Below are 27896 nucleotides of genomic sequence, written 5' to 3' on the forward strand. Positions count from 1 at the left end.
AATCGGGAAAGAGAACGGGAACAAGAAACAAAACAAAAACAAAAGCGGAAAAGGAAGAAGAATAGAATAGCTGGGAGGTGGTGCCAAGCCAAGGGAGAAAGGGATGGAGGTGGTTTTACCTAGTGGGTTTGCCTAGCAAAGGCTGGGTAAGGGTTTATCAAGCCTTTTCTTACAATACCGTTGAAGTCGTTTGTTTGGTTGGTTTTTTTTCAGTTCGTGCATATTTTGTTCCCCCGCCCCAGGTGCACTTTGCATCACTCCTATTTAATCGTATCTGCTGCGCAGCAGCATATAAAGCCTTGCATTATCTTGGCTGGGTTTTTTGTTTAGCAAAAAAACACAAATCAGTTTTGTTTTCATTGTGCGCGAATAGGGATAATTAAAAAAAAAAGTATCAAAAATATATATTAAGTAGGACAAGATAAAAAAAAACACAATACAGGTAAAAGAAATAGAAAACATCGACAACGGAAAGCATTTGGAAAAAGAAGAAGAAAGGGAAAAAGAGAAAGAAAAAAAAGAAGAAGAAGAAGAAGCAGAAGATGAAAGAAAAGAAAGTTCAAAAAAGAATTAAAATCGGAGCAAACTCAGGAGCGACCGAGCAAAAGATGTAAACAATATTGATAATAATAATAATTAAAAAAAAAAAAAAAACAGAATAGATGGGGGAATAGAAACGATAGCCAGAAGATCAATTATCACTCTCTCGTTCCATGGAATAATGTGCCAAAAGAGAGGGGGAAAAGGGAATGGTGTGCCACACCAGTGCCAATATGGAAAGCTGGAAGCGCCATCGAAAGAAAGTAGGCAAGAAAGAGGAAAACAAGCTGGTGTGAAATGTTCGGGAAGGGATGAATGAGATACGGGGTGAAGCGTCCAATTCGGGTCGTTGTTGCGTCCAATCGTTGCGGTGAAGAAATGGGTTAGCAAACAAAACAAAACCAAAAAAAAAAGAAAGAAGGGAAAAGGCAATAAAATGGGGGAAAACAAAACAAAGCGAAAAATAGAAGGGAGAGAGAATAGGGAGAGAACAGACAAAAACAAACCAAATAAAGTGGGAAGGTGCCAAGACTGGTAGGGGACACATTGGAAAGGGTGTCGCTTTATGTTGGTTGGCTGTTTTGGTGGAAAGGTGAAGGATGATGGAAGGGAGCCTTTCCTCCCCCCCCCCTGCTCCGTGCTCTGTGTGCTTCCGCGGTTTCGCTCTACCCTTTCCAGTAGAGCGTTTGCGTTGACGTGCGTTTTCAGGGATTAGGAGGAGGCCAAAGAATGGGCGCTAAAGGAAGGGCGCTATTTTCGTTTCGTTGCCGTTGTCGGTCGCGTCGTTTTCTTTTTCCGCTCGCCCTTCGTTTGGTGCGTTTGTTCGTTCGTCCCGTTTGGTTTTTTTTTCTCTTTCGGTCCGGAGGGTTTGTTTTTGCTGTTTTGTTTTGGTCTGTCCATTTCGTTTTGTTTTGTTCGGCGTCACGGTTTCGGTAGACAGTCCGGCAAAGGGCGAGTGAGATGAGCAAAGCAAAGGTATGGAGAGGTGGCGTAGGAGGAGTAAGGGAAGGGGGGAGTATTGGAAAGAAAGACCAAAAAAAAAAAAAAATCGGCGCAGAACTCTTTCACCCCGTGCAAGGTAAGGGTTCATGGTTATACTTGCGTTGCCAAGGAAATAGGAACAAAAAAAAACAATAAAAAGTTAAACCACCCAGATAAGGGGTCAGCAACCCCTATCCAAAGCGTTGGCAAGGGTTGCAGTCAAGCTTCCTTCGCTTCACCGAATCCTCTTCTCTTGTGCTTTCAGTTGGGTACAACAAAACAAAGAACAATCAAAACAAAACATCATTGCAAATTAAAAAAAAATGGAACAAGCTCCATCGCTGTTTGCTTCCTCGAAAGCTCCGAAATGCTCACAGTGCACACAACCGACCGTGCTCGGACCGTTACTTATGGGTCGCTACTCTCTTGCTCGCTTCTGCTGCTGCACGCTCAGACTGTTGGTAACGATCGCGACATTGTTTGTTACGCTTTGCTATTGCTGCTGCTGCTGCTGCTGCTGCTGCTGCTGCTTCTGCTGCTCATGCTTGTTGCTGTTGGCGTCTGGTGTTGTTACTGCTGCTACTGCTGCTGCCCGCTGCTGCTACTGGCGCTTACTACATGCGACCAATTTGGCTTCGCACTGGCAAGGTGCAACCATCTGCCACCGACACGCTGACGTATCGCACGCGCACGCACACGCTATCTCATTCAAATCGCATCGCCGCGCAATCGCCCTCGCCCCACCAACCAATTGTCGCTCTACACACAAGGCACGAAATGGTCCGAGCCACAGGTAGTAATAGAGTTTAAAAAACAAAAAAAAGGACAAAAAGATGGCTCCACAACGCCGCCTGCACGGGCTAAAAAATGTTGTACGTCACTTTGATATCGCCACACTGCGGGCAGAAGTACATTTTCTTTTGCTTTTTCTTCTGCTTCTCGCGCATCTTGCTGCGCACATTGCGTGCGTGCGTGTGTGTGTTTGTGCACAGGTTTTTGTTTTTTTACCGGAGGGGGTGGGTGGTGGGGAGCGTTTTAGGGGCATTGTTTTTTTTTTGTTGGCGGTTCCATATTCGAAATCGAAACGCCCGGCAAATATTGTTGCGGGAGGGCACGCGGTGACGGCACGGGTTGAGCAGGATCGGGGATTTGGTGGGCGGGAGTGGGGGGGGGGGGGGGGGAGGGGGATTTGGGGGTGGATTTTTGTTGTTGTGGTAGTTCGGGGAGGGTGGTAGAATCAGACGATGAGCAGGAAGGGTAGCAGGGGTAGGTAGTTGGAAGTAGGGAGGAAGGGCACGGGGAGTTGACGGGTTGATGCGGACAGTTTGTTAACGTTGGTGGTGGTGGTGGTTTTTCGTTTTTGGTGTTTTTTTGTTCAAAAGGAACGGATCAAAGGGATGATAGGCATAGAAGGAAAGAGAGAAAGAAGAGAGAGAGAGAAGAAAAATAAAGAGAGAAAAGAAAGAAAAACATATTAACGTTTATGCTCCGAAAAAGATAAAAAAGAGAGAGAGAGAAAACGAGAGAAAGACGGGGACGCGATAGAGAAATAGGAGAGCAGTCTGCGCATGTGTAGATAGCAACAGGTGATAACGAACGAAGGTAATAGGATGGTCCGAAAGCACATGAGCACGTGAAACGAAATGCGGACGCACAGCTTAATGCGTGCGATAGTGCGATGTACCGTGGTGTGGCGATATCAGCGAAAGAAAAGAAGAAAAAAAAAGAAGTGGAAAAGAAGAAGAACAAACACACACACACACACACACGAAACGTCCTTCGCAGGACCGTGGCAAAGGTGAGGCGACGAATGATGGGGCGATGAGGCGGCAATCGGCAAACAGCGAAACTATGGAAGCGTGATGTGTGAAAAAACAAAACCCGTCAACATAAACGAAACTTCAACCTTTTCACCCTCCCCGACACTTTGCAGGCACTAGGGCACCACCCATTGGTACTAGCAGCTTTAACAGGGGGGGGGGGGGGGGGGGGGGAGGGACAAATGCGGAATAGCAGGAGAGGCAATTGGATTGGAGCAGAAAGGGCGCACGGGTGTAATACGGGTGATAACAATACAAATTAAATGATAATTAAATACTATCAAAAAGTACCGTAGAGCTTAACCGACTTAAAACAAACAAAAAAAAAACATCGACAAAGTTTTGTGGAAGGATTGTGCTACATGGGTGAAAGTGTTGGGCGGCAACTAGGGCCGTCGCCCGTAAAACGCTCGGTGCCACAAGCCCAGCACAAGTGAACTACCACCGGGGCTACGTACACTAAGCAGCGCATACGAGCGGGGTGACGCTAACAGGGCCGTACGGGATGGGCGGCGTTTTAGAAGGGGGAGGTGGAAAATAGAAGAAATTGTGCAAACAAAACGTAGGGCAAACATGGTGAAGGAAGTGCAGGGGAGGGGGGGGGGGGGAAGGTGTGGGGATGAGAAATGATTGGGATATTCACGTCAGCGTGTTGTTTGGGTTGGTGTAGGTGAAGCCCTCGAACTGGGCCTGATCCATCGAGGCAAGGATGTTCCGGTCGATGGGCGTCAGTCGCGCTCGCTCCCGCGTGAACTGCTTGTCGAAATACTGCGTATCGAGTGGATGTCGCTACAGAGAGAGAGAGAGATAGAGAGAAAGAGAGAGAGAGAGGGAAAGCGGCAAAGGAATGGTAAGATAAAACATAAGCCTTCTTGTTGGGATGTAACAACTAGTGATGGGAAAAATGAAGATTTCGTCGAAACTGATTCCGGCTAGTTCCGAAGTTTTGTGGAATCGATTCCAGATAGTTGGTTCCAGGCATTAGTTCCGGGATCGGCTCCGGAATTGGTTCCGGAATCGGCTCCGGAATCGGCTCCGGAATCGGAATTAGTTCCGCAATCGAAATCGGTTTCGGAATCGGCTCTGGAATCGGATTTGGCTCCGGAATCAGAATTAGCTTCGGAATCGGATTCGGTTTCGGAATTGGCTCCGGAATCAAAATCGGCTCCGACGTTCAAAACTAATTCTCATTCAATTCAACAATTAATTATCATTCCGGAGCTCACTCCATTTCTGGAGTCAAGCCCGATTCGGTTACCGGAGCAAATTGCGATTCCCAGGTCGATTCCGGAGACGATTCTGATTCCGGAGCCGATTCCGATCCTGGAATTGATTCCGGACTCGATCCCTGAATCGGCTTCGGATTTAACTCCGGAATCGGCTCCGGAACCAACTCCGGAATCAGCTCCGCATTCAACTCCGGGATCGGCTCCGGAACCAACTCCGGAATCGATTCCAGCATCGGAATCGGCTCCGGAATTGATTTCAAACACGGAATCGGAATCGTGTAGGTCCGATTCCGAGCTCCCACCACTAGTAACAACATTAAACACGAAAATAAACAAATAAAAATACAGTAAAGAATTAAGCTTGTTCAAAACATATAGAAACCAGCGAAACAATCTAATACGGACGTCACACGAAGCGAAAACTTTGGCGGATTTCAGCCATACAACCCTATAATCTTTTGACAGGAAGTTTACGCTCTCCCATACAAATCAAGCGTAAACTCTTTGAGTTTACGCTTCGTGTGACGTCCCTATAACAAAATGAACGTATTAAATGAGTGCATACTCGGTCCATTTTCTTTGATTTGCATTATAACAAAGTGGAACTATAAATTTCAATTGAAGATGCATTTGATTTTAACGTTATCTTCGAGTTTAGCATTTAAAGCTAAATGAAGATACGCAAGTTCAAGAGAAACGTGTAAAAAGAATTTAAAAACAATAATAACAGTAAGAAAACGATTTCGGCTACTTACGACTTGGGGCTTGAATGGCGGTTCGACGGCGCGTCTCTCCAGTTTGTCCCAGATAATACTATTGAAGAATGGGTGATACTTGATGTCGCTCTCCTCGTCCATCGTGTTGAGCACACCGAGCCGTATCGAGGCGTCCTTTTCCAGCAGCTGGCGGAAAACAAAGGAGACGGGTAGGAAAGTTAGACGAGTGTCCACTGCTCACCACCCTGGGAGCTTTCGATGGAAACTTACCGACTGGAGCAATCGCAACGCCTCCTTGGAGAGATAGTGCGGGAACCACGGTATCTCGTTGCAGATCGACCAGAACAGCTCGTCCTCGTCGCAGCCACTGAACGGCGACTGGCCGACGAGCATCTCGTACACCAGCACACCGAACGACCACCAGTCGACGGCTTGATTGTACTTTTGCCCCTGCGAAAGAAAACCGGAGAAGCGCGGGAAGTGTTGTGAAGGTTCGTTGCTAGGGGGGGTTTTCACTTACTTTGATTATTTCGGGTGCCATGTAGTCCGGTGTGCCGCAGAAACTGTCCGCCAGCTTGTCTAGGTAGATCTCGAGCTTGCACATACCAAAGTCCGCTATCCGCACGTGCCCGTCGTAGTCGAGCAGCACGTTGTCCAGCTTCAGATCGCTGGGGAACGGATAGAGTAGGGTGGGCAGGGGGGGGGGGGGGGTGGGTGGGACTTTAGCGTTGGAGCGTCACTTTTTTCTTTTTGGGCGAGTTCGGCCCACATCAACACTCACCGATAGACGATGCCCTTGCGGTGTAGAAACTTCAGCCCGGACACGATCTCGGCGGCGTAGAAGCGGGCCCGCGCCTCCGGAAACCGGCCGCTCTGCTGGATGTGGAACATCAGGTCGCCACCGTTCAGGTACTCCATCACGAAGAACAGATGACTCTGCGCAAATGGAAAATCGTCGCAGTTTGTGTGAAAATGGAAGTGAATTTTATGGTCCGTTTAGATTGCCATTCTAGTACTGGGACTGACGCTTCTGCATTTGATCTTGAACTAATGCCGGTTTTGGAAGTGATCGTGTAATCATACTGGACGTAGAATTAATTCCAAATCCATACTCGTCTTGGTACTTGTCCCGTAATCCATGTACTCCTGATACTGATCGTGAATTCTTAATAGATTCGGACCACATAGCGGTCTTGGAATAGAATCTGAACCTATGACTGTCTTAGACCTGATCCTGAATCCGTTCGTAGGTATTCGCCCAAACCCATACCAGGCTTGGAATTGATCCCGAAACCGTCTTGAATATACAGTATTACCAGGCGAGGCTCTCCTGAAATCTTTCCACCTCAGGAACATACCCTGAACTTATACTGGATATAGAATTGATCCCAAAATCTATCTCGTCCTAAAACTTGTTCTTAACTCATCGCGGTCTTGGAATTGACACATGAAAAGATGTCAGCACGGGAACTGATCCTAAACTCATACCGATGCTAGAACCTATCGTGAACTAGTAACGATCATCACGGGACCTGTTCTAGGGAAACGATCTAAGGACCCTTAACGGTCTGGTAATTGGTCTTGATCTTGATATGGTGGTCTTGGAACCAATTCTTCTCCGAGCCTACAAATGAGCCCAAACCCTCGGAGCCCTAAGTCTTAGAATTAATCCCGAAACTGTCTTAGAGTAGACCTTGAACTCCTATCGGCCCGGATACTTATGGTTCTAGCGAGGCTTTCTGTAGTCGATTCCCGATTCCGGTTCGGATCCTGCGCACAAAATCTTAATAATTCAGTAACCCATCCTGAATCCAAATTGATATCAAATCTAATCGTGAACCCTTCCGGATTTGGAATTAAGCCTGCATTCTTATAAGGGTTGAAGCTATTCTTGAACTCCTATTGAGCCTGGAACTGATTCTGCACTGAACGCATGTCGACCCTAGAACTAACCCGGAATTCATAGCGATTCTAACACTGATCATGAACCAGTATCGATCATGGAACTGGTGCCGAACTCATATTGGTCTAAGGAACTGATCCAGAGCCCTTATTGGCCCAGAAATTGATCCTGGAGCAAAATATTGGTAGTGGAACTGATCAATATATAAGTTAAGAATATTTCAGCAGTTTAAGAATTATACCTGGACGTTTCTCAGTCAAATAACAGATCTATATCCATCCAGCAATAGATTCCACTACCATACTGGTAGTTTCTAAACACAACAATCGACTTAGATATGCCGCGACCCTACAAAAAAGTTTGCCCAATTTGTACAGCGACGATGCCAAACTAGTTACAGCAAGAGCGCGGACAATGCCCTGTTTGCAAGTGGCGACAGGGCTTCCCAATCGTGCCTTTTTTGTACCTTTTTGCACGCCCTGTTTGCTGTTGCCTATTTCAAGCGGCTTGCAAACGCTCCCAACAGCAACAAAAAGACCCATACCGCCCCAACAGAAAGTCGGTCAATGGGTACAATCCGTAGGCGCATTCTACCCGCGCCAGTCGCTTGCGCCCGCACGAGCCTGTACTGCACGCAAAATAGAACACCGGTGCGGTACGAGAACGTTGGCCGAATTCCTGCACCGCTTTAAAAATAGCGTGTTGCGCCATGTTCCCGCAGGAGCGCGCTCGGCCGAAGCCAAACACTTCCTCGTTTTCGGGACCGCACAAACCGCCGCGGCGCGCAAAGGTTGAGTAACCCACTGAGTGTGCCGGCCCGCGAACCGTCCCGCCCCGCCGCTACTTACGTCCGTCTGAAAGGTGCAGAAGAGATGGCACAGGAACGGGTGCTTGGTGCCGAGGGCGAGCACCTTCCGCTCGATCAGCGTACAGTCGACGTCGTCGTCCTCCAGCACGACGTCCTTCTTCAGGCACTTGATCGCGTAGTAGTAGTCGGAGTTTTTCAGCTCGGCCAGAAACACCTGCCGGAGAAGATGGGGTGGGTGAACAAATCCCGATTGGCACAGGCACGCGTGAAAGGGAGAGGGAGTGTTGCGAAAAAAAAAAAATACGAATATCGCTCGACCTTACCTTGCCGAAGCTGCCCTTGCCCAGCACGGTGAGGAAGTGGAAGTCGTCCACGTTGTACTTCCGGAAGCGCGGTATCACGGTGGCGGGTGCGGTCAGCTTGCCCGTCTTCTGGAACTGGGCGTACGTGTAGGACGTCTCTGTTGTGGGACGTCACAGACCACGAGGGTGGGTTGGTGGGTGTAGAGAGACAGAGAGAGAGAGAGAGAGAGAGATGTTGGGGAGGGAGGCAGAAGTTTGGGAAAACAGAGTCAATCAGTGGCGGCTTTTATTCTGTCTGAGCGGTTTTTTTCTCGCTCTCGCGGTAATGAATGGCGCATTGAGAACACGGGTAGGGTGAGGTGCTCTACATGTTTTTTTTTTGTGTTCAAATATTGTTTGCATGACACGTATATCGAACGATCGCATTTGAAACACACATAGACAGCATCAACACACGCGCGTGCGTTCAAAGAGAGTGTTAAACGTTTGACGTCACGGATAACTTGGGATAACTTTCTGGAAGTTCACTGTTTTCTGGCTAGCATTAACTATCGTCTTACACACACATACAAACACACACACGCACACACACACCGACAAGCACACACACGAATTCACACATACACCCACTCACACAAATGACACTACACCGGTGCGCCAACAAAAAAGTAAAATCAACAAAACCAAAAAAAACAAAACTACTGATGTCACATCCTAATGCTCGTCCTGGTCAGCACCTCTGAAGAACAGCGCGCACGAAAAGCAGCTAAAGAACAGGGAGCGACTGTACGCGATCCAGCCGTTGGGAGCGACCGGTTCGGTCGTTTCGGAGTACACTTCCCAGTACTCTGGCGGCTCCGGCTCCGCTAGCGCCAGGTTCAATGCCGGTGCCGGGTCCGGTAGCGGTACTGGGTTCTTTGCCGGTGCCGAGTCCGGTAGCGGTACTGGGTTCTTTGCTGGTGCCGAGTCCGGTAGCGGTACTGGGTTCTTTGCTGGTGCCAGATCCGGTAGCGGTACTGGGTTCTTTACCGGTGCCGAATTCTCTAGCGATACTGGATCCTTTGGCAGTGCTGGGTCCTCTGCTGGTACTGGGCCCTCTGCCAGTACCGGGTCCTCTAGCGGCACAGGGTCTTCTAGGGTAGCCGGGTCTTCTAGCGGTATCGGTTCCCACAAGCACAAACGTTTCTTGTCGTACTCCAGTTCAGGTATCGAAGCCACCTCCTCCCAATCGAGCCGGGCGAAATATTCGTACAGCTCGTTATCGATGGCATCCAACTCCTTCGCTTCATCGCGGTCGGGCTCGAAGCATTCGTCGAATGTCGCTAGCGTGGGCGTACCCGGGCGAACTGCGGGCAGCTTCTGGTCCGGACCGGTAACGGTGAGCTTCATGGTACGCAGGGTGGTGGTCTCGCACCGCTCGGCTACCTCTACCTGGCTCGTGACCATCGGAGACGCTGATGGGTCGTGCAAATCGTATTCACTGTGCAGCTGCTGGCGCTGTTTGGTGCGGTTCCGGCGCTTCAGCGTCGACATTTCCACAGCCAGATCCATTCTAGGCTCAGCGCGTCCAACAGGGGAGGGGTGGTGATCAATACAAGAACCAACACAGGAAACAACAAAAACACACAAAACAACCGGTGGATATTTCGGACACTGGAATCGGGCAGCTTTGCGCGTGGAATAGTGACTGGCGACGGTTCGTCCGGTACTGGGCGACCGTGCGCAAAACCTTCCACAGCCACCGTCACTCGGCTAGGCTTCTCCAAAGGGGGGGTCGCGGACTCCAGGCGATCATCACCACCACACTTTCAGGCGATTCGCGGCTTTCTAGCTGGAACCGTTCACTCCTGGGACGGTGGGCTTTGGTGTGCGTGTGTTGAGGTGCATTTTCTCTGTGTGTACATCTAACGCTACGGGGTGGGGTAGGGCTGTACCTAGCTGCAGGGTTCCCGTAATGCCGCTGCTGGCTGGCACTCAGCAGCACTCACCTGCTCGTCGTTTGATGTGCCTCTCTTCTAACGCTGGAAATCTGTGTGGGAGTCGCAGTGATTGCAAGAGTGATTGCAAGAGTCGCAACAGCAACAGTCACCTATACCATCTAGGACACACGCGAGCGTTTTGCACCTGTAGTAGTTGTAGCTCTGCGACGGCCTCTTACTGCTCTCTTTTGTCTGTTATAGTTGTCGTAGTGCGTTGTTGTTGTTGGTGGTGTTGGAATCATTATATTCTATTGCATTACAAGTGCTGCATCGTCCCTGCCTCCGACTCCCCCATTGACTCGTTTGTTGGTAAAAATGGCAGAATTGTTGAAGTTGTCGTTTTCAGCTTTATTCACAATTTTTTTTTCTCTTCTTCTCTCGCTCTCTGTCAGTGGGTGCGCTCAGCGTGCGCCTACGCCCTGAGTACACCGCCCTCATCCCTGCGCTTCCCCGCAGCAGCAGCAGCAGCAGCAGCATCAGCACCGACTATTTCAGGTCACCTGAAGGTCCACGTCCCCTCTACACCTGCCGCTAAGCCTGTCCCTTCGCACCCTCCACATTGTTGGACGGAAGCGGCACAACAAAGCGAAGCGGGCATGTGGGAAATTGTTCATTTGAGACTCCCGAGAGCGAGAGAGAGAGAGATAGAGACAGAGCTGTGCGGAGTGATGAGTAGAAGGTGAAAAAATGCACACACATACGAGCGCACACTTTAAGCGACGAACTGGCGAGATGCGGGATGATGGGCCGCGCTGCAGGGAAATGATGCATGCGACCTAAATAGTTTCCCCCCGTTGGGTGTTGGCTTTCCCCACCCATCGACATCGGGGCGGACGGGGTGGGTGGGTTTGCGCTCTTTTGCGATATTTTCGACGCATTATTATGTTAAAACCGTTGTGTGTGTGTGTTTTTTTTGGTTGAACGTTTTCGATGCAGCGCTTTTCCAAAGCAAACACACGGCACACGCGATGCTGATGTGCAGTCTTCCAAAGGGTTTTCCTCGCATGATTTTGAGCTGCCCGTTGCTTGCAGGTCGTTTCGTCGACAGCGTTTTTTTTTGCGTACGGGTTGGGCGTCCTTTGTGCTTGCTATGGAGTCATCCAGAAAGTGGCAATTACAGATCGCTTCTGACCTATCGCTTGCTGGGTCATCCGGCCACATCCGGCAATTATTTACAGCCTCTGATTACGTTGAGCTTGCTGATTCACCTGCATCTGTACTCTACTGCACAGCCGGAGACGTCCAATCAGGAGCGTTTGCAGTTCTGATGGCGTCATCTTCCTGGATCGTTAGTTAGTTACCTTGAATAGTTCGTCTCCTTGTCTTAACCTCTGCCGGCTTGGAGGTGCGCTGCTGACAATGCTTTGCTGGAGCTTTGGGAGGGAGCGAGCGGGGGCGTTTATTGCCCGCATTCCGGTGAGTAGTTGATCTTGGTTAAGCTCGCGACTAATCATCGCATCCACACGTGACACGGTGACACACGCGGACGTGTTGAACACGTGCCGGCCAAGTCCAACAAGCAAAAGGTGTGTTGCAGGTACTAACTTTGCACCGCATTAAATGACCTTGCTGCAACAAGCCACGCATTGATTTTGATGCTCATGCAACTAAGCCAAACAAGAGAGCGAGAGAGAAAAGAGGGACACACTTTTCGCATCAACACATGACAATTGGTCCATATGATTTGGCCAGCCGCCTACGCCGCAACAGTTGGGTTTTTTGAAAATTCCAATTATTCGCAGAGCGTAACGTGTAGTGATGGGAAAAATGAAGATTTCATCGGAATCGATTCCGGCTAGCTCCGAAGTTTTCGGATTTGGCTCCAGAATCAGAATCAGCTACGGAATTGGAATCGGTTCCGGAATTGGCTTCGGAATCAAAATCGGCTCCGATATCGAAATTGACTCCGAAATCACAATTGGCTTCGAAACGGAGTCGGTTTTGGCATCTTCATAGAATATCGACAAAAAATCAAAATTTACTTGTAAATGATCTATTGTAAATGATCTATCTACATGGAGATTCCCGGACTTATTTCGCTTCCCACAATTCTTCTTTCAATTCAAAAACTAATTCTCATTCCGGAGCTAACTCCATTTCTGGGGTTAAGCCTGATTCCGTTACCGGAGCAACTTGCGATTCCCAGGTCGATTCTGATTCCGGAGACGATTCTGATTCCGGAGCTGATTCCGAACCTGGAATCGATTCGAGATCCGATCCCGGAATCGAGTCCGGAGTCGACTCCGGAATCGGCTCTGGAACCAACTCCGGAATCGGCTCCGGATTCAATTCAGGGATCGGCTCCGGAACCAACTCCGGAATCGGCTCCGGAATCGACTTCGGAATCGGAATCGATCCCAGCATCGGAATCGGCTCCGGAATTGATTCCAAACACGGAATCGGAATCGAGTAGGTCCGATTCCGAGCTCTCACCACTAGTAACGTGCCCACTTGAAAGGCCCAATTGCACCTACGTCGCGTTGGCAAAGTTTGCAACACTGGCAAAGTTGAATAAGATTGGAAGCGTTTTTCCCCGGTTTCTTCCAATTTAAAATGCAATTTAAATTCCAACGCCACACAGTGTACAGGTGCAACGTACAGAATGTAGACTTTATGTGGCAATAGTGGTTTCTCGCTAATTGAACATTTCGAAATGGAAAACATTTGGTTGCTTAGACAGACTGTAGATTGTAGGAATAGCTAAGATATTCCAACATTCAAGAACAATCTACTTTCGCCGTAAAAGAAAAGGTTTAATTAATCCATTGCGGCTGCGAGTCGTTGGAATTCATTAAACTTGTTGTGTTATGGCCCAGTTGTCCAATAGGAAGAATTCTGACCCCTACATAGAATTGCTCTAGTCTAGGTCGTAGTTGCAATGTCTAGTCGGTTAAGCAAGTATATCTCCGTTAAGCTGAGTACTGGTGCAACCCAGTTTATCACAAAAAAAAAGCCAAATAGTATCTCCATCGGAGGTATTTGACGTAGTTCCTGCAGAAAAAGAATTCAATACAACCGCTTCTAATCGGCATTGGCATGAGATTTGATTTTTTCACACACAGAGGACACACTCGTACAGACGTACACAAGAGTGAACCGAACTTAACGCGACAAAGTGACTATGAGACAGACAGCGAGAGAGAGAGAGAGAGAGAGAGAGAGAGATTGGTAGAGAGAGGAAGAGTAAAGCACAACAACCCGCAGGCACCACACTAAAAATATTGACACCGAGAATTTGCCAAAAAAGAAAGTGCAAACGCTGCCACGTGTGCCCGTGCACTGTCCGCCGCAACCAACCTACCCGCCCTGCAGGGGGGTGGGTGGGGCGGGGTGCAGGTTGGGAAGTGCACGGTACGCCAGCGCGGCGCGCCCGATATCTATACCTATCTCCTCCTCCTTGGCGGTGGACGACTGGGCCGGACCACCGCCGCCGCCGCCACTGCTGGTCGAGGCCGTACCGCCCCCCTCGATGCAGTCGTGCTCGTACCGCGCGGCCGTACCGGACGGTACCGGCGCCTCGATGCGGTAGGCCGGGTTGGCGCTCGGCGGCACCTTCGACGGTGAGTCGCGCGCCTCATGCACACCTGCGAATGCGATTTTTGGAGAGAGAAAAAATAAGGGCTGTCGTAAGGGCTGGAGCTCCCGGACGTCTGGAGCTGGAGCCTCCGAGCGGCCTGTTGTGGATCCGTGGGGATGTGAAGAGTCCTCGAGGCCTTTGGGAAGGGAGGGGGGGGGGGGGGAGAACAGTGCGCTCTCCTAGTAGTACGCCCAGCGGAGTTTTTCTTTCTTCTCACCGTGCGAGACTTACGTACGCCACCATGCCGTACGTTTTCTTTAACCGTGTATTTTTCTCTGTGCGTGTGTGTGTGTGTATGTCTTGTTTCTTGCGTCGACTTTTCCCGTGATCATTCCCCTCTGTCCACTGTCCTCTGTCCTCCCCAGAAAACCGCACCCCCGTCATACAGCATCTCTTGCTTTCGCACAAGAATTCATTCGGCTTGGCACACACTCGCACGATGCGGCACACACACACACACACACACACACACACACACACACACACACACACACACACACCAATTTCATTCCGCATTCCACAAGGGTGGGGGGGGGGTTGTGTAGGGGTGTAAAGGCGTCAAACTACGCTTTGCCCGCTGCGGCTGTGTGTTTGTTTGTGCGGCGAGCGAGTTAGTTTTTCGCTTTCGCGAGCACGGCGGGGCGGTTTTTGTTGGCAAATATTCCACAAATTCGGTACGGCGATGCTGAATCGTTAATCAGGAGTTTACTTTTCGTGACAACGTTTCCCGTCTAGGTTTTGCAGACGGCGATTGCACACAAAAAAAAACACGAGAAGACGAAAACAAAAAGTCGTTCCCGATCGATTTTGCGATGGTGTAATTTTCAGATTTTCCCACATCGTCTGTGTCTGGCCTGTGTGTGTGTGTGAGTGTTTGTGCTTTTTTCTTCTTCTCAAGTGTCCGAATTTGCTTGGCATTATTTTTACCTTCCACTAGCACCTCCCCTTTATGTCGGGGGAGAAGCTGGTGTCCGAGCGGTCTTGCGCGCGCGCTCGACTTGCCGCAAGCATAAAGGTCGAGCACACCTATAGTGTCCCTGGGTGTGTGTGTGTGTGTGTGTGTGTGTGTGTGTGTGTGTGCTACTGCCAATCCCCGGGACTGATTGGGCCGGTCTACTTCCCCTCCCCATCCCTTGCCACCGCTTGGTTCGGTGTCTGCATCGCCCTATTGCGCGTCCTGTTCGAGAGCGCGCGCGCGCGCGCGCAATGTTTTGTTTTTCTTTTCTTTTTACAATCATTTTTACAACCACAAGATACCGATACAGACAAGCAGTGGTACAGACGGGGACAGGAAGGATGGAGCAAAGAAGCAGAAAAAAACGATTGAAATAAAAAAAAAACAAAACAAATGCTACTTAAACGCGACACGCTGCAGCGAAATTAGTGGCCAGCGCGATGACGCGATTACGCGCGAACGAAAGCATTGCGCTATGGGTTGGGTGGTGGAAGTGGAGTGTTGCTAGGATGCCGCCACCCGCGGCCACCACCCACCACCTAGGCAGCGGGTGTTCAGAGCCGTTGCAAGCCGGACGCGCCTCGGTTCGAAACTCAATACAAAAAAAGGACGCCATTCGCTGACACGCTGGCGGGGCGTCCTAGACCATTAACCCCAAACGGGTTGGGTGCTGATATCTGCATGCATTTTTTTTTGGTTAATTGCTTGTGTTGTGTTTTTGGTTTTTCCCTATCGTTGCTTGTGAGATCATAAACCTTTTTTTGTGGATGTGTGCGTCTTTTCCGAGTCTTTCTTCTGCCTGGTTTGACATGTCGGTTTTCGGGGGCAGGGGATGGGGTGTGATAAATATGTACACCTCATTTGCACCCAATTGCTGGGTCTGGGTCGTGTCAACTGTTCGAACGATTTTGCCGCGAGACAGTTTTGTCCCACAAGAAATAAAAAATAAAAAAAAGACAAATTTTCTTAGAATTTCGCCCTGTAAATCCGATGTCTGCAAAGGTGGGAGGGAGAAGGGGAGGCACAAAAACCGAGGAAGTGAAATATATGGCGGGCACGAAGCTCGCGAACGTCAAAGGCGGGACACACGGCGCATCCAATATTGCGTCGTACCGTCGTTATTTTCTCCCTCGCCGCACTCCGTGTGGGTGTTTTTCTTCGGCTTCGTGCGCGTCGCGCGCCTGTGCAGGAAAAACCAGCCCGTGCAGCAGGTGAAAAACTGTGGTTAAACACACACAGAGAAACACACACACACACACACGCGGACAGGGTATGTTTTGGACGCATCCAGACGGTTCAAAGTCCGGCCGACGGTGAGATCGTGCGACCTGCCCCCAGAAACCCGGGCTCCCAATCCCTTTTGAGACGCCTGACTCTTCACGATCCACGGATCCAAACAAGCGGGGTAGGAGGGGTGGAGGCTCTAGCGCCAGAAGGGTAGGCCACAGCCCAGTGTGCTGGGCCGTGCTGGACGAACCTCGGCGGACGGACGAGAGCGCCTCGACGATCAGCTTCTGGTTGACGCCGCACAGGTTCGCGGCCAGCTTTTCGCACTTCTTGTGACAGTTAACGTCGCAGTCTGTCGGTCGGACGGGAGGATAAACAGGCCGGCGGAGGTAAGCAGGATTAGGAGGTAAAATAAGATATAATTTTGCATTACAAAACAAAAAAAGAAGAGAAGCAGCGTAAGCGCATAAGCGGTTCGATGAGCCGCCACCGTTCGTTGCCGAATTGCTGTTTTGTCACTGGGGTTTCGTCTCTCCTCTTCTCTCGACTCTCTTTATCTCTCTCTCTCTCTCTCGCTTGCTCTTTCCCTCAATTTGGGGTGGTTTAATTTGTCCGTGTCAATGCGGCAAACCCAAACATGGATCATTAAAATAGCCCTAGGGGAATGGTGCAGAAATTATAAGTGAGGCGTATTCACTAGTCAACAAGTTTATGACATCTCCTTTCCCAGTGCGCTACCGTAAGGCACCTATGATACCCCCGCACGATGAGTTGGGACACACAACAGACTGTGTGTGTGTGTGTGTATCGCTAGCAGTCGCGTTGTAAGTAAGGAAGCTAAGAATAAATATTTCGAATAGAAATAGATCGAGAATTAATTAGCCTAATTGCATACCGACCATGATGGACAGTTGGCGTTCGCTCTGGGTTTGCGGCGGCACCATTCGGAGGAAAGCCTGATCTTTCGCGGTTGATATATCTGCACCTCTTACCATCCACTCGTTACAAAAGAAAAGTGGAGGAAAACATCCCCACCTTCACTGGTGCAACACATTGCAACAACCCTCGGGTGCGGTATGCTGCTACTACACACGGAAGAATGGAATGTGGAGGGTTTTTGTTGTTTTCTTGTTTTCGACTGTTCCAAGATGTGGGACGGGTGTGTGATGTCGGGGAAGCTTCGAACATTCGGAGCATCCAAAAGGTGTGCAAATGCATCCCACACCTCACAACGAGTGAAATGTCACACAAGATTACGGAACGTTTTAGGAGTCGCGTGCAGCAGCACAGCTCGTGGAGTGTGTGGGCCGACGGCCGACTTGAAGATCGATGGACTCTGCCTTACCGGTGCTGGGAAAGCGGTGGGACCGATTTTCGTCGAGTCGAGATTTCACATAGGATACCCCCGGAATAGAAGAGAGGGGGCGTTGTTCGGTCTCTTGACAATCCAATGCCCTAGAAAGGTGTCTTTAGGTCTTGGTTATTGATCCAGAGAGTGACTTCAAAAGATTTTCAAAAGATCAAAAGAACGGATGCATAGGGTTCGTGGAATTGCGAGACCCCTCCTAAGAATGCCTTAGCAAGCCTTCGGCCTAAGACTGAACTCCAACAACCTCCAATGTCCCAACAAATCCCAATGAATTTCGACATCAAAGTTCTAACCACGCTGCTTGGCATCTGTAAGGGTTGTGCCCCAAATATACGTAAACAGAGCAGGTAACGGTCACGCGACTGATTTGTACAGAATCTAAAAGTACACATTCCTAGCAGCTGTGCTCATCCATCTGGCACACTGGAATTATTTGCAACTACATCTCGAATGCGCTACGAAACCAAGCGCGATCTTGAGCTCGATCCGACGTCTATCCATCCATTCAGGCTAGCCGCCGGTGGCTGATCCCGGTGCAAGGTGGTACGAAAATACCGCCACTAGACACTAGCCGGTCCAGCGAAACTGGAGCATGGCAAGCAAACCGGCACGAGCACGGATAAACAAATTCCACGCCCGGTGCCGCTTCCCAGATGAAGCGCACAGTGTTACGTGAAAAACGGCCGCTCGCCTGCTTTGGTGCAGACTTATTTTTGTTTTACACTTTTACACTGTATTTCCATACACGTTCGCCACCGCTTCGGTTACGCTGTTCGCGAAGCGTATCGCGACCAAAGGTAAACACTGCCGATGGGCAGATCTGATGCGCGGATCTGATGCTGTTCCGCTACTGCCGCTGAACGCTTATGTCAGTGAGAAACCGATCGCCAATAATGTTGCCAGATGTTGGAATCACACGGGAATTCCGCCAACAACCGGACAGAACCTGTCTGATGTGGGTCAATAGGGATTTTTGTGAAACCGGCACAAACAGAGGTACAATAAATCAATAAAAGATCAATCAATGCGGTGCTTGTTTATTAACCCTGTTTATTAACCCACGGTCGAGCTTATCAAATCGAGGGAAAAGTTAGATCACGACCGTGCGCTAGGACCGGGGGCCAATAAAATTTGCTATTCAAAGTCCCCAAAATCCTCATGAAGACGTGACTTGGGTCGGACTACTGTCAGGGTCATCGTCTACCCCCTGCGCCATCCGCATCCTCGGTAGCGAGAAGCCGCTCGGAGACAATGGTTGGGGATCATAAAACAGCAAGATACCATCCACAACATGAACCTCACCATCCGTACGGTCGTCTCGGACGCGATTCGACAGGTTTTGATGCTAATGCTCGAATACTGGCGCTTGGTTTGAGAGATTGAGTTGTTAACACAAAGCGGGCGCACCGCGTCGGCAAATGAGCTGCTTTAGTGTGGTCTGGTCGCGTGAATCCACAAGAGTCGCCCGATGCGTATGATACCCTGACAAAGCCTGACCGCTCTTCTTCCCCTACGCCGAATGATCTATTTTAAGCTGTCACCTCATCCTCGCTGCCTGCGTCCAGCCCCGGAAGCGGTGCTGTAGGGCCCGGATCGCAGGATCGAAGGTCGGTGTGCTCTGGGTGTATTTACGCGAATGTCTGCCGATGCTCCAGGGTCACAACAGTCTGTTGCCACCTGTTGCCACTCGATCAGGAAGTCGCGAACGCCCGATGTTCGCAGTGTTTGCGTGTGTTCGGAAAAGGATCACCATCACCGACACACACACTCACACAGTATCAGTGCACAACGTCAACGGTGACATTGAACTTGACTTTCATGATGAGCGTAGCAGCCGCCACCATCGTGGCTCGAACGAATTGGGCATGTGTGGGAGTGCAAGTGTGTGTGTGTGTGTGTGTGCAGATCGATTAATCGATTGATCAAGATGTGCACGTACACGATCTCGCTCATCTGGTTGTCGTCTATTTTTAGCCCGATAGGACGGCAAAGTCGGCTTGTGCACTGTGGTAGGAAGTAGCCGCACCGTGTGTTATACCGAAACTGTTCGAATATCGTCCGAGCGTTAACCGTGCACTTTTCACTTTGCATCTCACAGCCTCACACACTCTGTGTGCACCGGAAGGCCCAAGATCCAACACTCACAGTTCTGTTGTTTGTTGTGTTTGTACTTTTTGTTTTTGTTTTTGACAGAGATGGACACAGATGAATGCTGACAGTATTGGATGGATGAGATGCGTACGGTGTCATACGGACGGTCATTAGGGGACCCCTGCCCTTCCGCTGGGACTTACCGAGCGCTTTCTTCGGGCTGATCGGTGCGGTGCCACCGCCGTAGAATCCGGAATCGTGGCTGCTCGTGCTGGCGCTGCGCACCTCGTGGCCGGCCCCGATCGACCGGGCCCGCTCGTCCTCGTCCAGGTCGGCCGGCGTGTTGTTGTTCTCGTCCCGGAGCGGGGCCACGAACGAGCCGCCGCTCTTCCGGCTGCTGGTGCGCGGTTCCGCGTGCAGCGGTATCACCATCGGGTTGTCGTAGATGTCCCCGAACGGGTCCGGTTTGCCCTTGGCCCCCTTGCCCTTCGCCTGGGCGCCCTTCGCCCCCTTGCCCTGCTTGCCGCCGGTGCTCGAGTTGACGCTGCTGTCGGTGGCAATGTCCGAGGTGGCACCGTCCATCGTCGACACCGCCTCGGACGAGGTGCGGCCGGTCGTGCTGGTCGTCGCGCCGCTGCTCGTCGTCGTCGAGGTGCTAGTGCTTTCGTCCTCGCTGCAGCTGCTGCTGCCGCTGCCACTGCTGCTGCTGCTGGTCAGGTCCGCCTTCCGGTTGTGCCGGTGGCCGTGCCGCTTCACCTTCCAGAGCGGGCGGGGCCGGGCGACCAGCACGATCGGGGACTTTTCCTCCTTCGAGTAGCACTTGCGCATCTGCTCGAAGTTCAGCTTGACGCGCTTGGTCGGATCGAACGGCTTCTTCTTCTCCGGCTTATCGTTCGCCATCTCGTCGTCCTCGTCGTCCTCCTCCTCTGATGACCAGTCGTCTTCCACGCCGGAGAACGAGGTCTCCGAGGCACTGTCGTTCGCGACGCGGGCTCCTACACTGACACCGGCGGCCGGTCTCTGCTTCGCTGCTTCCCCGTTCTCTTCGTCACTGCTCGAGAGGAACACTTTCTGCTGCTGCTGCTGTTGCTCTGTGGGTGTCTGTGGTTTCTGTTTGCTTTGCACTGCTTGTGTGGTGTGTCGATCGCGACCGTCCACTGCTGATAGGTCGCTCAGGTTGGCTAGCGTGCCGAATTTATTCTTCGTCAGCTTCGCCCCGTTTGCGCTCGGCTGCTTCGACGTTGCGCTCGGTGGCGCGGGCGTCATCTTCGGCGTCGTCACGATGGCTGCCGGCACCGGAAGTGCCTCGTACACTATCGCCGATTGGCATTTTTGGCATTCCTTCACCTCCACCTCCATCCCCTTGACGCCCATGTTGAGCGTGATCTGGTTGAGCTTCGTCTTCATGCGCTCGAGATTCTGCTGTTGTTGTTGCTGCTGCTGAGCCAGTCGACGCTGTTCCTGCTCGCGCTCGGCCTGTACATCCGCTTCCGGTTCGGGCTTTGGCTTGGAACCGGCCGTTACTTTCGTTTTCACCACTTTCACCACCTTCTTGGCGATCACTTTCTTCGTCGGCGGTTCGTCCGGCTGCTTCCCATCGGTGGTCGGACCAGCAGTCGCCGTGGTAGTTACCGGCACGGTTGTGCCAGTCGGGCTGGTGGTGGGACCGATAGGCTCGGGCTTTGGCTCTTTGGGTTTGGTTTTCTCCTGGGCCAGCCTCTTTTCGGCTGCGGCTGCAATGTTGGGAGCGATTGCTTTGATCAGCTCCTTCGGGGACAGCTTCTTGGTGTCGAGTGGAGCGATCGGGATTGCATCCTGTCCGCCAGGCACTTTGGCGAGGCTAACCTTGGACAACGGTTTGTCTGGGAGCGTTGATTGCTTTGTTTTCGGCGATGAAGGCTCGGCGTCGGACGGTTGTTTTGATTTGGGTGAAGTCGGTTCCGGAACGGCGGGTTGCTTTGACTTGGGTGAAGTCGGTGCCGGAACTGTCGGTATTTTCGCTTTGGGTGAAGTAGGCTCCGGAGCAGTAGGAACCTTTGCTTTCGGTAAGAAAGGCTCCGGAATAGTAGCTTGCTTTGCTTTTGGAGATGTAGGCTCCGAAACGATGGGTTGTTTGGTGTTCGGTGAAACAGGCTCCGGAACAGTGGGCACTTTTGCTTTCACTGAAGAAGGCTCCTGAGCAGCAGGCTGCTTTGCTTTCGGCGAGGAAGGCTCCGGAGCAGTAGGCTGCTTTGCTTTCGGCGAGGAAGGCTCCGGAACTGTTGGTACTTTTGGTTTTGTGTTAGTTGTCTCTGGCACGATAGATTGTTTCGCTTTTGTTGATGTAGCTTCTGGAACTGTTGGTACGTTTGCTTTCGGCGATGTAGGCTCTGGAGTGGCTGATACTTTCACTTTGGGTGATGTTGGCTCTGGCACAGCCAATGCTTTTGCGTTTGTTGCAGATGCTTCGGCAACTGTTGGTACTTCCGCTTTCGGAGCTATCGGTTCAGATGTCTCCTTCGACGAAGACGCTCCCGGTAGTGTGCAAGGTTTAGCCTTGGTCGGTACTGACTCCAGAACTGTTTTCTCTTCCGGCAACTTCACTTTCTGCGCTGTCTCGTCCAGGGTGAGGGAAGAGTTAAGCTTCGGCTTGAGTTTGGGCGTCTCAGGTGGTGTCGTAGTGAGCGCCTTCGGAACCAGCGGCTCCGGTATCGGTACCAGCTTTGCATCCAGAGGTTTCGATCCAGCCGCAAGACCCCCCTTCAACATTGCCGACTCTTCAGCCGCTTTCGGGTCGGGAAGCGTGAACACACTTTTACCCTCCGTCGGGCTCTTGGGACTTCCAACCAGTTGGGCTTCCTGCAGCTTGGATCTGCCAACCAGCCCAACCTTCGGTGATCCCGGCATACCTTGGTACGGTTGGCTGGGCGATGCCGGCGGTGATTCCTCTTCCTCGGTCGAGCGAAGCGCTACTAGCTGCTGCTTGCGGCGTGCAAACGACACCGTCTCCCGTGTGCCGATCGTGCTCCAAAAGTCTACCTCGTCGGTGGACCGCTTCAGGTCGGTCGGCTTCTTGCGCACCAGGCCCAGTTTGGCCGGTGCGAGTTTTGCTGGGGTTTCGTCGATCTTCGGTTTGGTAAGTGGCGACTTGTTTGCCGGCTCTGCCGGCAGTTGCTCTAGTTTGGGTTTGGTTGGTTGACTCAGCTTGCTGATTAATTCATTGGTTGGCTGTTGGTCGGTCCGGGCAATCGTGGGAGTCACCGTAGCTGATGTCTTGCTGTCTGGTTGCACCAACGTCGCCGGTTTCTTCGCCAAGCTTGCAGGAGATTCGGGTTGCTTTGGACTCGGAGGTTCACTCGGTGGTATCTTTTTAACTTCTGGTAATTGAGCTGCCTGTTTCGGTGCCACTTCTTGCTTCGCATTGTTCACGAGCTTCAATGCCTCGGTAGTTGTGCGTGGAACCTTGCCATCTGTTTGCAAAGGCATTGTCGGTTTCTTGGCAAGGTTTGCGAGTGATTCAGGCTGCTTTGGAATCGGAGGATCACTGGATGGCATCTTTTTAACCTCTATTGATTGAGCTGTTTGTTTCGGCGTCACTTCTTGCTTCTCACTGGTCACCAGCTTGATGGCCTCAGTAGTTGGGACCTTCCGTTCCGGTAGCTTTGCTTGGCTACTATCGACAGTGGTGACAGAAGATCCTTCAACACATCGTTTCACCTCCTCGGAGCTCTTGTCATCGCCCAGTTTCGCCGGGATGTCTGACTGTTTCTTCGCTGCCGGCTTTTCACCCATATCAACGGACCGGTCCATTGCCTGGATCTTCTGACGGGGTGGCATCTCGATGGATTTCGCCAGCCCGTTCGACGTCGGCTCTACCTTAACTTTCCCTTCCGGCTCTGCCACGAGCTTCACCGTCTCCACCTGCACCGGTTCCGGCAGTGCTTCAACCGTTTTCTTCCGCACGTACGTCTTGATGCCGGTTTTGGCCGTTTTGCGCGGTGTCGTCGCATCAACAGGGCCCGCCCCGTCGACAGTTGCCTCACTGGCGCCGGCCGTCGAAGCCTGCTTCGACGGGCCCTGCGCTCCGTTCGGTTCCGGCTGGTCCCGTATGACGACCTGCACCTCTGGCACGTCCTTCCGCGCCCCGCCGGGACCGGTGGCCGGACCGCCCTCGTCCGGTTGCTTTTTCTTCTTCTTCGGCAGCTTGAACACGGTGCACTCCTCGATTGATTCCAGCTCGGCTACGATTCGCGGCGCTACCGCATTCTCCACGACCACCACCGCTTCCTCCTCCTCCCTCTTCGGTTCTGGCGGGGCCTCCACATCCGCCCCTGCCACCGAAGCCACCGGCAGCACCTTCGTTCGGGTGCGCTTGATCTTCTTCAGTTTGCGCTTTTCCGCCACCTCCACGCCCGAGTCCTGGGCGAGCTGCTGCTCGAGCGCCTCCTTCAGCCGCTCCTCGAGCGTGTCGGGCGCTAGGGTGGCCGCTCCGCCGGCCGCCTTCTTCAGCTCCTCCTGGAACTGGAGCAGCTCGTCCTCGATTAGCTGGGAGGCGCGGCGTCGCAGTTCGCCCGCATTCAGATCGTCGTCCAGCTTGTCCGAGCTGATGTCGGCGCAGATCTCGTGAAAGCTCGGTATCTTCACCGCGCTCTTGCGCCGGATCGTGCCGCGCCGCTTCATCACCGGGGACCGGATGGTCGGCGGGTAGGGCTCGACCGTGCCCGGCTCGCCGTCCCGGATGAGATGCTTCTCGAGCAGCAGCTCGCCGGGGGACTTGCTCGGCTCGGTGCGGGTGCGCGGCCGCAGCGACAGCTCGTCCCGGAAGTTGTCCCGCCAGGAGGAGGTGGTGCCGCCGGGCCGTACCGCCGGCAGCTCCAGCAGCAGCATCTCCTCGTCGAACGTCGGCTCGGTCGTCGGTGCGTCGGGGAGGGCGTGCCGGTCCCGGCCCTCGGTACTGCCCCGGCTGCCTCGCGACTTGCTGCGCGCCCGGATCGTGTTCAGCCGCACGACCGTGCGGTTCCGGTTGATGGTGGAGCGGGCGCGCCGCTGCTCGCTCCGCTCGCTCAGCTCCTGGTCCCGCGCGGACAGTGTGGGCCGCTCCATCTCCGCCAGGTTGATCGTGGTGGTGGTGTTGATAACGCCACCGCTGGTGCCAATCAGTGGGTGGTCGGGTGGACTGCCGGCCCGGCCGGTGTAGCTGGTCGGTGACGAGCTCGCCCGGTGGCTGACGGAGGCGGCAATAGTGGTGGTGGTGTGCAGGGCGGGACTGCGCGCACTGCCCGCATACTTCGACGCGGACACGTCTATGTCGGCCGTGTTGATGATGCGTCGCGGCTTCTGGTAGGTGGGCGAGCCCGTATGCCCGTGGGTGTGGTGGGAGTGGTGATGGCCCGCCCCCGCCAGGAACTTGGGCGAGCTGACGCGCCCCAGCGCCGCGATGCGGGTGCTGGTCAGCGGCGTCTCCGTGATCGGTGTCAGCTTCGGGACGTAGCCGCGGGCAAAGGAGGGGGCGGTGCGGGACCCGGCCACCGACAGCGGATTCGGGAATGCCCGCGACACACCGACGTACGTCGGCGGGCTGTAGGTGGACGAACCGACCGACACCATCGGCGACGGGATGATCGGCGTGTTGCCGACGAAGTTGTGGTACAGCTCCGAGTACAGTGGCATCGTTACGGCGCACTTGACAAAACGGCCACAGCAGTGAGGGGAAAGGCTCAGCGTCAGTGGCACATTCCCCCGCGGGACCGCACACTTGATTGAAGATTGACAGTCGAGCCGATACTACGAGCAGCGCACACGCACACGGGGAAGCACATTTGACGCGCACACAGGCGGGTAGCTTGGGTTTTGGGTTCCCCTTGTGCAGTCAACACACAACGGCAGCGACCGTAAGGCAAAGTGCGAGCAGGAATCGTATGTGCGAAACGTCAGGCGCTCCACGCCGTCCACACACAGCCACACACTTTGTGACGGACGGGCACGGTTGATAGTAGTGGTGGGCAGTAGCACACGCAGTCTTTCTCCCGAGCAGCAGAATTTATTTACGCTTCAGTTCAGCCAGGCGGAGAGGATCAACCGCCTCCATCAATTCGGCATTACCTTCTCACACCCCGCTGGTGCACTCTCTCCTGCCCGCTTATCGCGCTGCCCGAACGCGTCTGCTCATTCTGCTTTTATTTTTATAGACACCTACAACCAACCACACACACGCACACGCGCGCACGCAGAAAGACACACAGCAGCACGCGCGCACAGAGCCAGACCAGTCGAACGGGCGGCGAGCTGCTTGGACAAATGGGCAAGGTTACTTGCGGTCAACGGAAAGGACCCGCACGCGCACCTTGCAGGTAGTTCTGCTGGTGCCCAACTGATCAGGCGATAAGCTACCACCACACGTCACAGTGTGTTCGAGGTGTTGGACCAGATAGTGTCGTAATAATTATTCAGTGTTTCTTTCACTTTGATTGCGACCGGAGCGGCACAGGACACGGCAAACGGTACGGGACAAACGCACACACGCACTCACACACACATACACACATACACACGCCAGGGACTGGCCCTGGTGTACCGTTGCTGGCGGCGGACACTTTTAAACTGAGCCGCCAAAGACCAGCAGTACCGTATCGGCCGTATTTTCCCTGTGTGTGCGTTTTTTTTGCTGTTGGTTCTGGTAGTGTGGCTAGTTCAACCGGGAGAGTGTTTGCCGCCCCCGGTTCATCCCGCGCCGCGGTCAATCCACCTGTCCCGATGGGTGTCCCGTGTACTGTATCCGTTGTAGCAGCAGCAGCAGCAGCAAAAAAGGGAAGAAAACCATACGAAAACGGGCCAAAAAATCGCGGCAGACATGAAGAGATAGCCGCGCGAGAGATGCGCTCACACAACCCCTCGGTGTGTGTGTGTGTATCTCTCGCTCTCTTGGAGTGTGCGCATTTTTCGGCTAAATTCCTCAAAATAGCATTCCCCCGCTTTGACGTGCGCGGCCGCGCGGGGCACGCTCTAGATCCCCGAGCGCTAAATGCGGGAAGCCGGAGTGTTTGGCGTGCGAGCTGCGCGAAGCGGTGAACGGGCATGACGTCCCGAACCGAACAGCTGACAATGGTGCTCTTACTGCGGTGCGGTGCGTGCCGTGGTAGCGCTCACGCAGCCCGCTGTGCGCGCGTGTGAATCATCCGTCAGGAGTGACAAGAAGTGGACGCGGGCGCAAGACAGGACGGCCCCCTTGTACATAAATACACACAGCTCAGGTGCTCAGGTCGGTCGGTGATGCAATCGAACCCATTTGCAGAATGCCTGAGAATGTGTGAGCGCGCGTGTGTGTGTGTGTGAGATCGTGTCGGCTGGATCGGTCGAAAACCCCTGCAACTTTAGCCCAAAATCTGGCCAGACTCGCAGGCTCAACTCGTGTCGCCATGTAAATGAACTGTCCGCAAAACCGTCGAGTCTAAGGCACCGGACGGCGACGACGCAACGATGTCGACTTCGGTTTCTTCGAGCCCCTTGGCATTTTGGCAGATGATTTAAGACAGTCGGCCGACCCAACAGTGGGCCACCACCACCACCACGGGCCGGTGTGCGGTGACATCTTCCATCTATGTCTTACTTCGTTTTGGGACCAAAAATAGAAATACCGTAACAGCATCATCGACTCGCATTGTCGGCTTGCGGGCAGGGGGAGAGGGTAGCGGTAGCGGGATGGGGCCAACCCCGGTGTTCCAGCCATGACCCGCGTCTGTCTGCCCCGCGGCCCGGCTAGGTAAAGCACCGGCTTGGTATTTCCTAGCGCTACTACAACACATCCGCAACTCTTGGCAAGCGCTCGATAAGGGCCTGCCTGGGAGCAACCTTCATGGCACGCGCGCGCTCGATCGCACTGCCGCTGAAGGGAGGGGAGGGTGGTGTTTTTTTTGGCACTGTATTGGGGTTGTTAGATCCGGTCGGAAGCATCCGGCGTGCGTGTGACGACAATCGGCGTGAGTTCACGCGCGTTTTTGTTTATTGCTAGCCGCTTCCATGTCAAGATCATCGGGCGGGGGGCGATGGGGGATGAAGGGAGGTCAATGCGTCAGTTTGTTTGAGGAACTACTTGCACTTGCGGACAAATAGGGGAGGGAAAGCGAGTCTATAGCAGCAGAATCCATTTGGTATGCGGGGCGCTAGCAAAACATTTGCTAGGGAAAGTCACCCGTACCCATGCATCCGCACCGGGCATGGCCGAATGTGAGGGGGAGAACATAAATCAAACCTCGCACTTTACAATTGTGCAAAAATTGGTTCACCAACGTCACAGACGGGTCCGCAGACGAGCAGGACCACCTAGTGCGATGGACGCTACGATTGTCACATTCAGGGTTTGTGGGTATGAAGAGAGGAAGCGGGGAAAAGGGGGTTGAGTGGGAAGAATAGAGAGTGTGTAT

The 27896-nt window shown here is 52.7% G+C and overlaps 3 protein-coding genes across 4 annotated transcripts in view; 1 reads left to right on the plus strand and 2 right to left on the minus strand.

Annotated features, from left to right (window-relative positions):
• Positions 1 to 27896, plus strand: part of LOC120959902 (rho-associated protein kinase 1) — a 212346-nt gene that overhangs the window by 131468 nt on the left and 52982 nt on the right. The window lies entirely within an intron of this gene.
• LOC120948786 (titin homolog) lies at positions 332 to 27305 on the minus strand. The gene is made up of 9 exons (XM_040365498.2): positions 19701 to 27305; positions 8321 to 8457; positions 8038 to 8211; positions 6068 to 6222; positions 5807 to 5954; positions 5557 to 5736; positions 5326 to 5472; positions 3985 to 4130; positions 332 to 2472 (listed from the first exon to the last, which is right to left on the minus strand). The coding sequence occupies exons 1-9, from the start codon at positions 25144 to 25146 to the stop codon at positions 2382 to 2384; spliced, it is 6624 nt and encodes a 2207-aa protein (XP_040221432.2). The 5' UTR covers positions 25147 to 27305; the 3' UTR covers positions 332 to 2381.
• LOC120948794 (putative protein kinase C delta type homolog) overlaps positions 13874 to 27896 on the minus strand; it is a 50950-nt gene continuing 36927 nt past the window's right edge. The window contains exon 7 of the mRNA XM_040365517.2: positions 13874 to 16389. Coding sequence (XP_040221451.2) covers positions 15929 to 16389 — 461 coding nt within the window. The 3' untranslated portion in view covers positions 13874 to 15928. The remainder of the gene's footprint in view (positions 16390 to 27896) is intronic.

This window comes from Anopheles coluzzii, chromosome X (genome assembly GCF_943734685.1).
Source record: "Anopheles coluzzii chromosome X, AcolN3, whole genome shotgun sequence".
NCBI lineage: Eukaryota > Metazoa > Arthropoda > Insecta > Diptera > Culicidae > Anopheles > Anopheles coluzzii.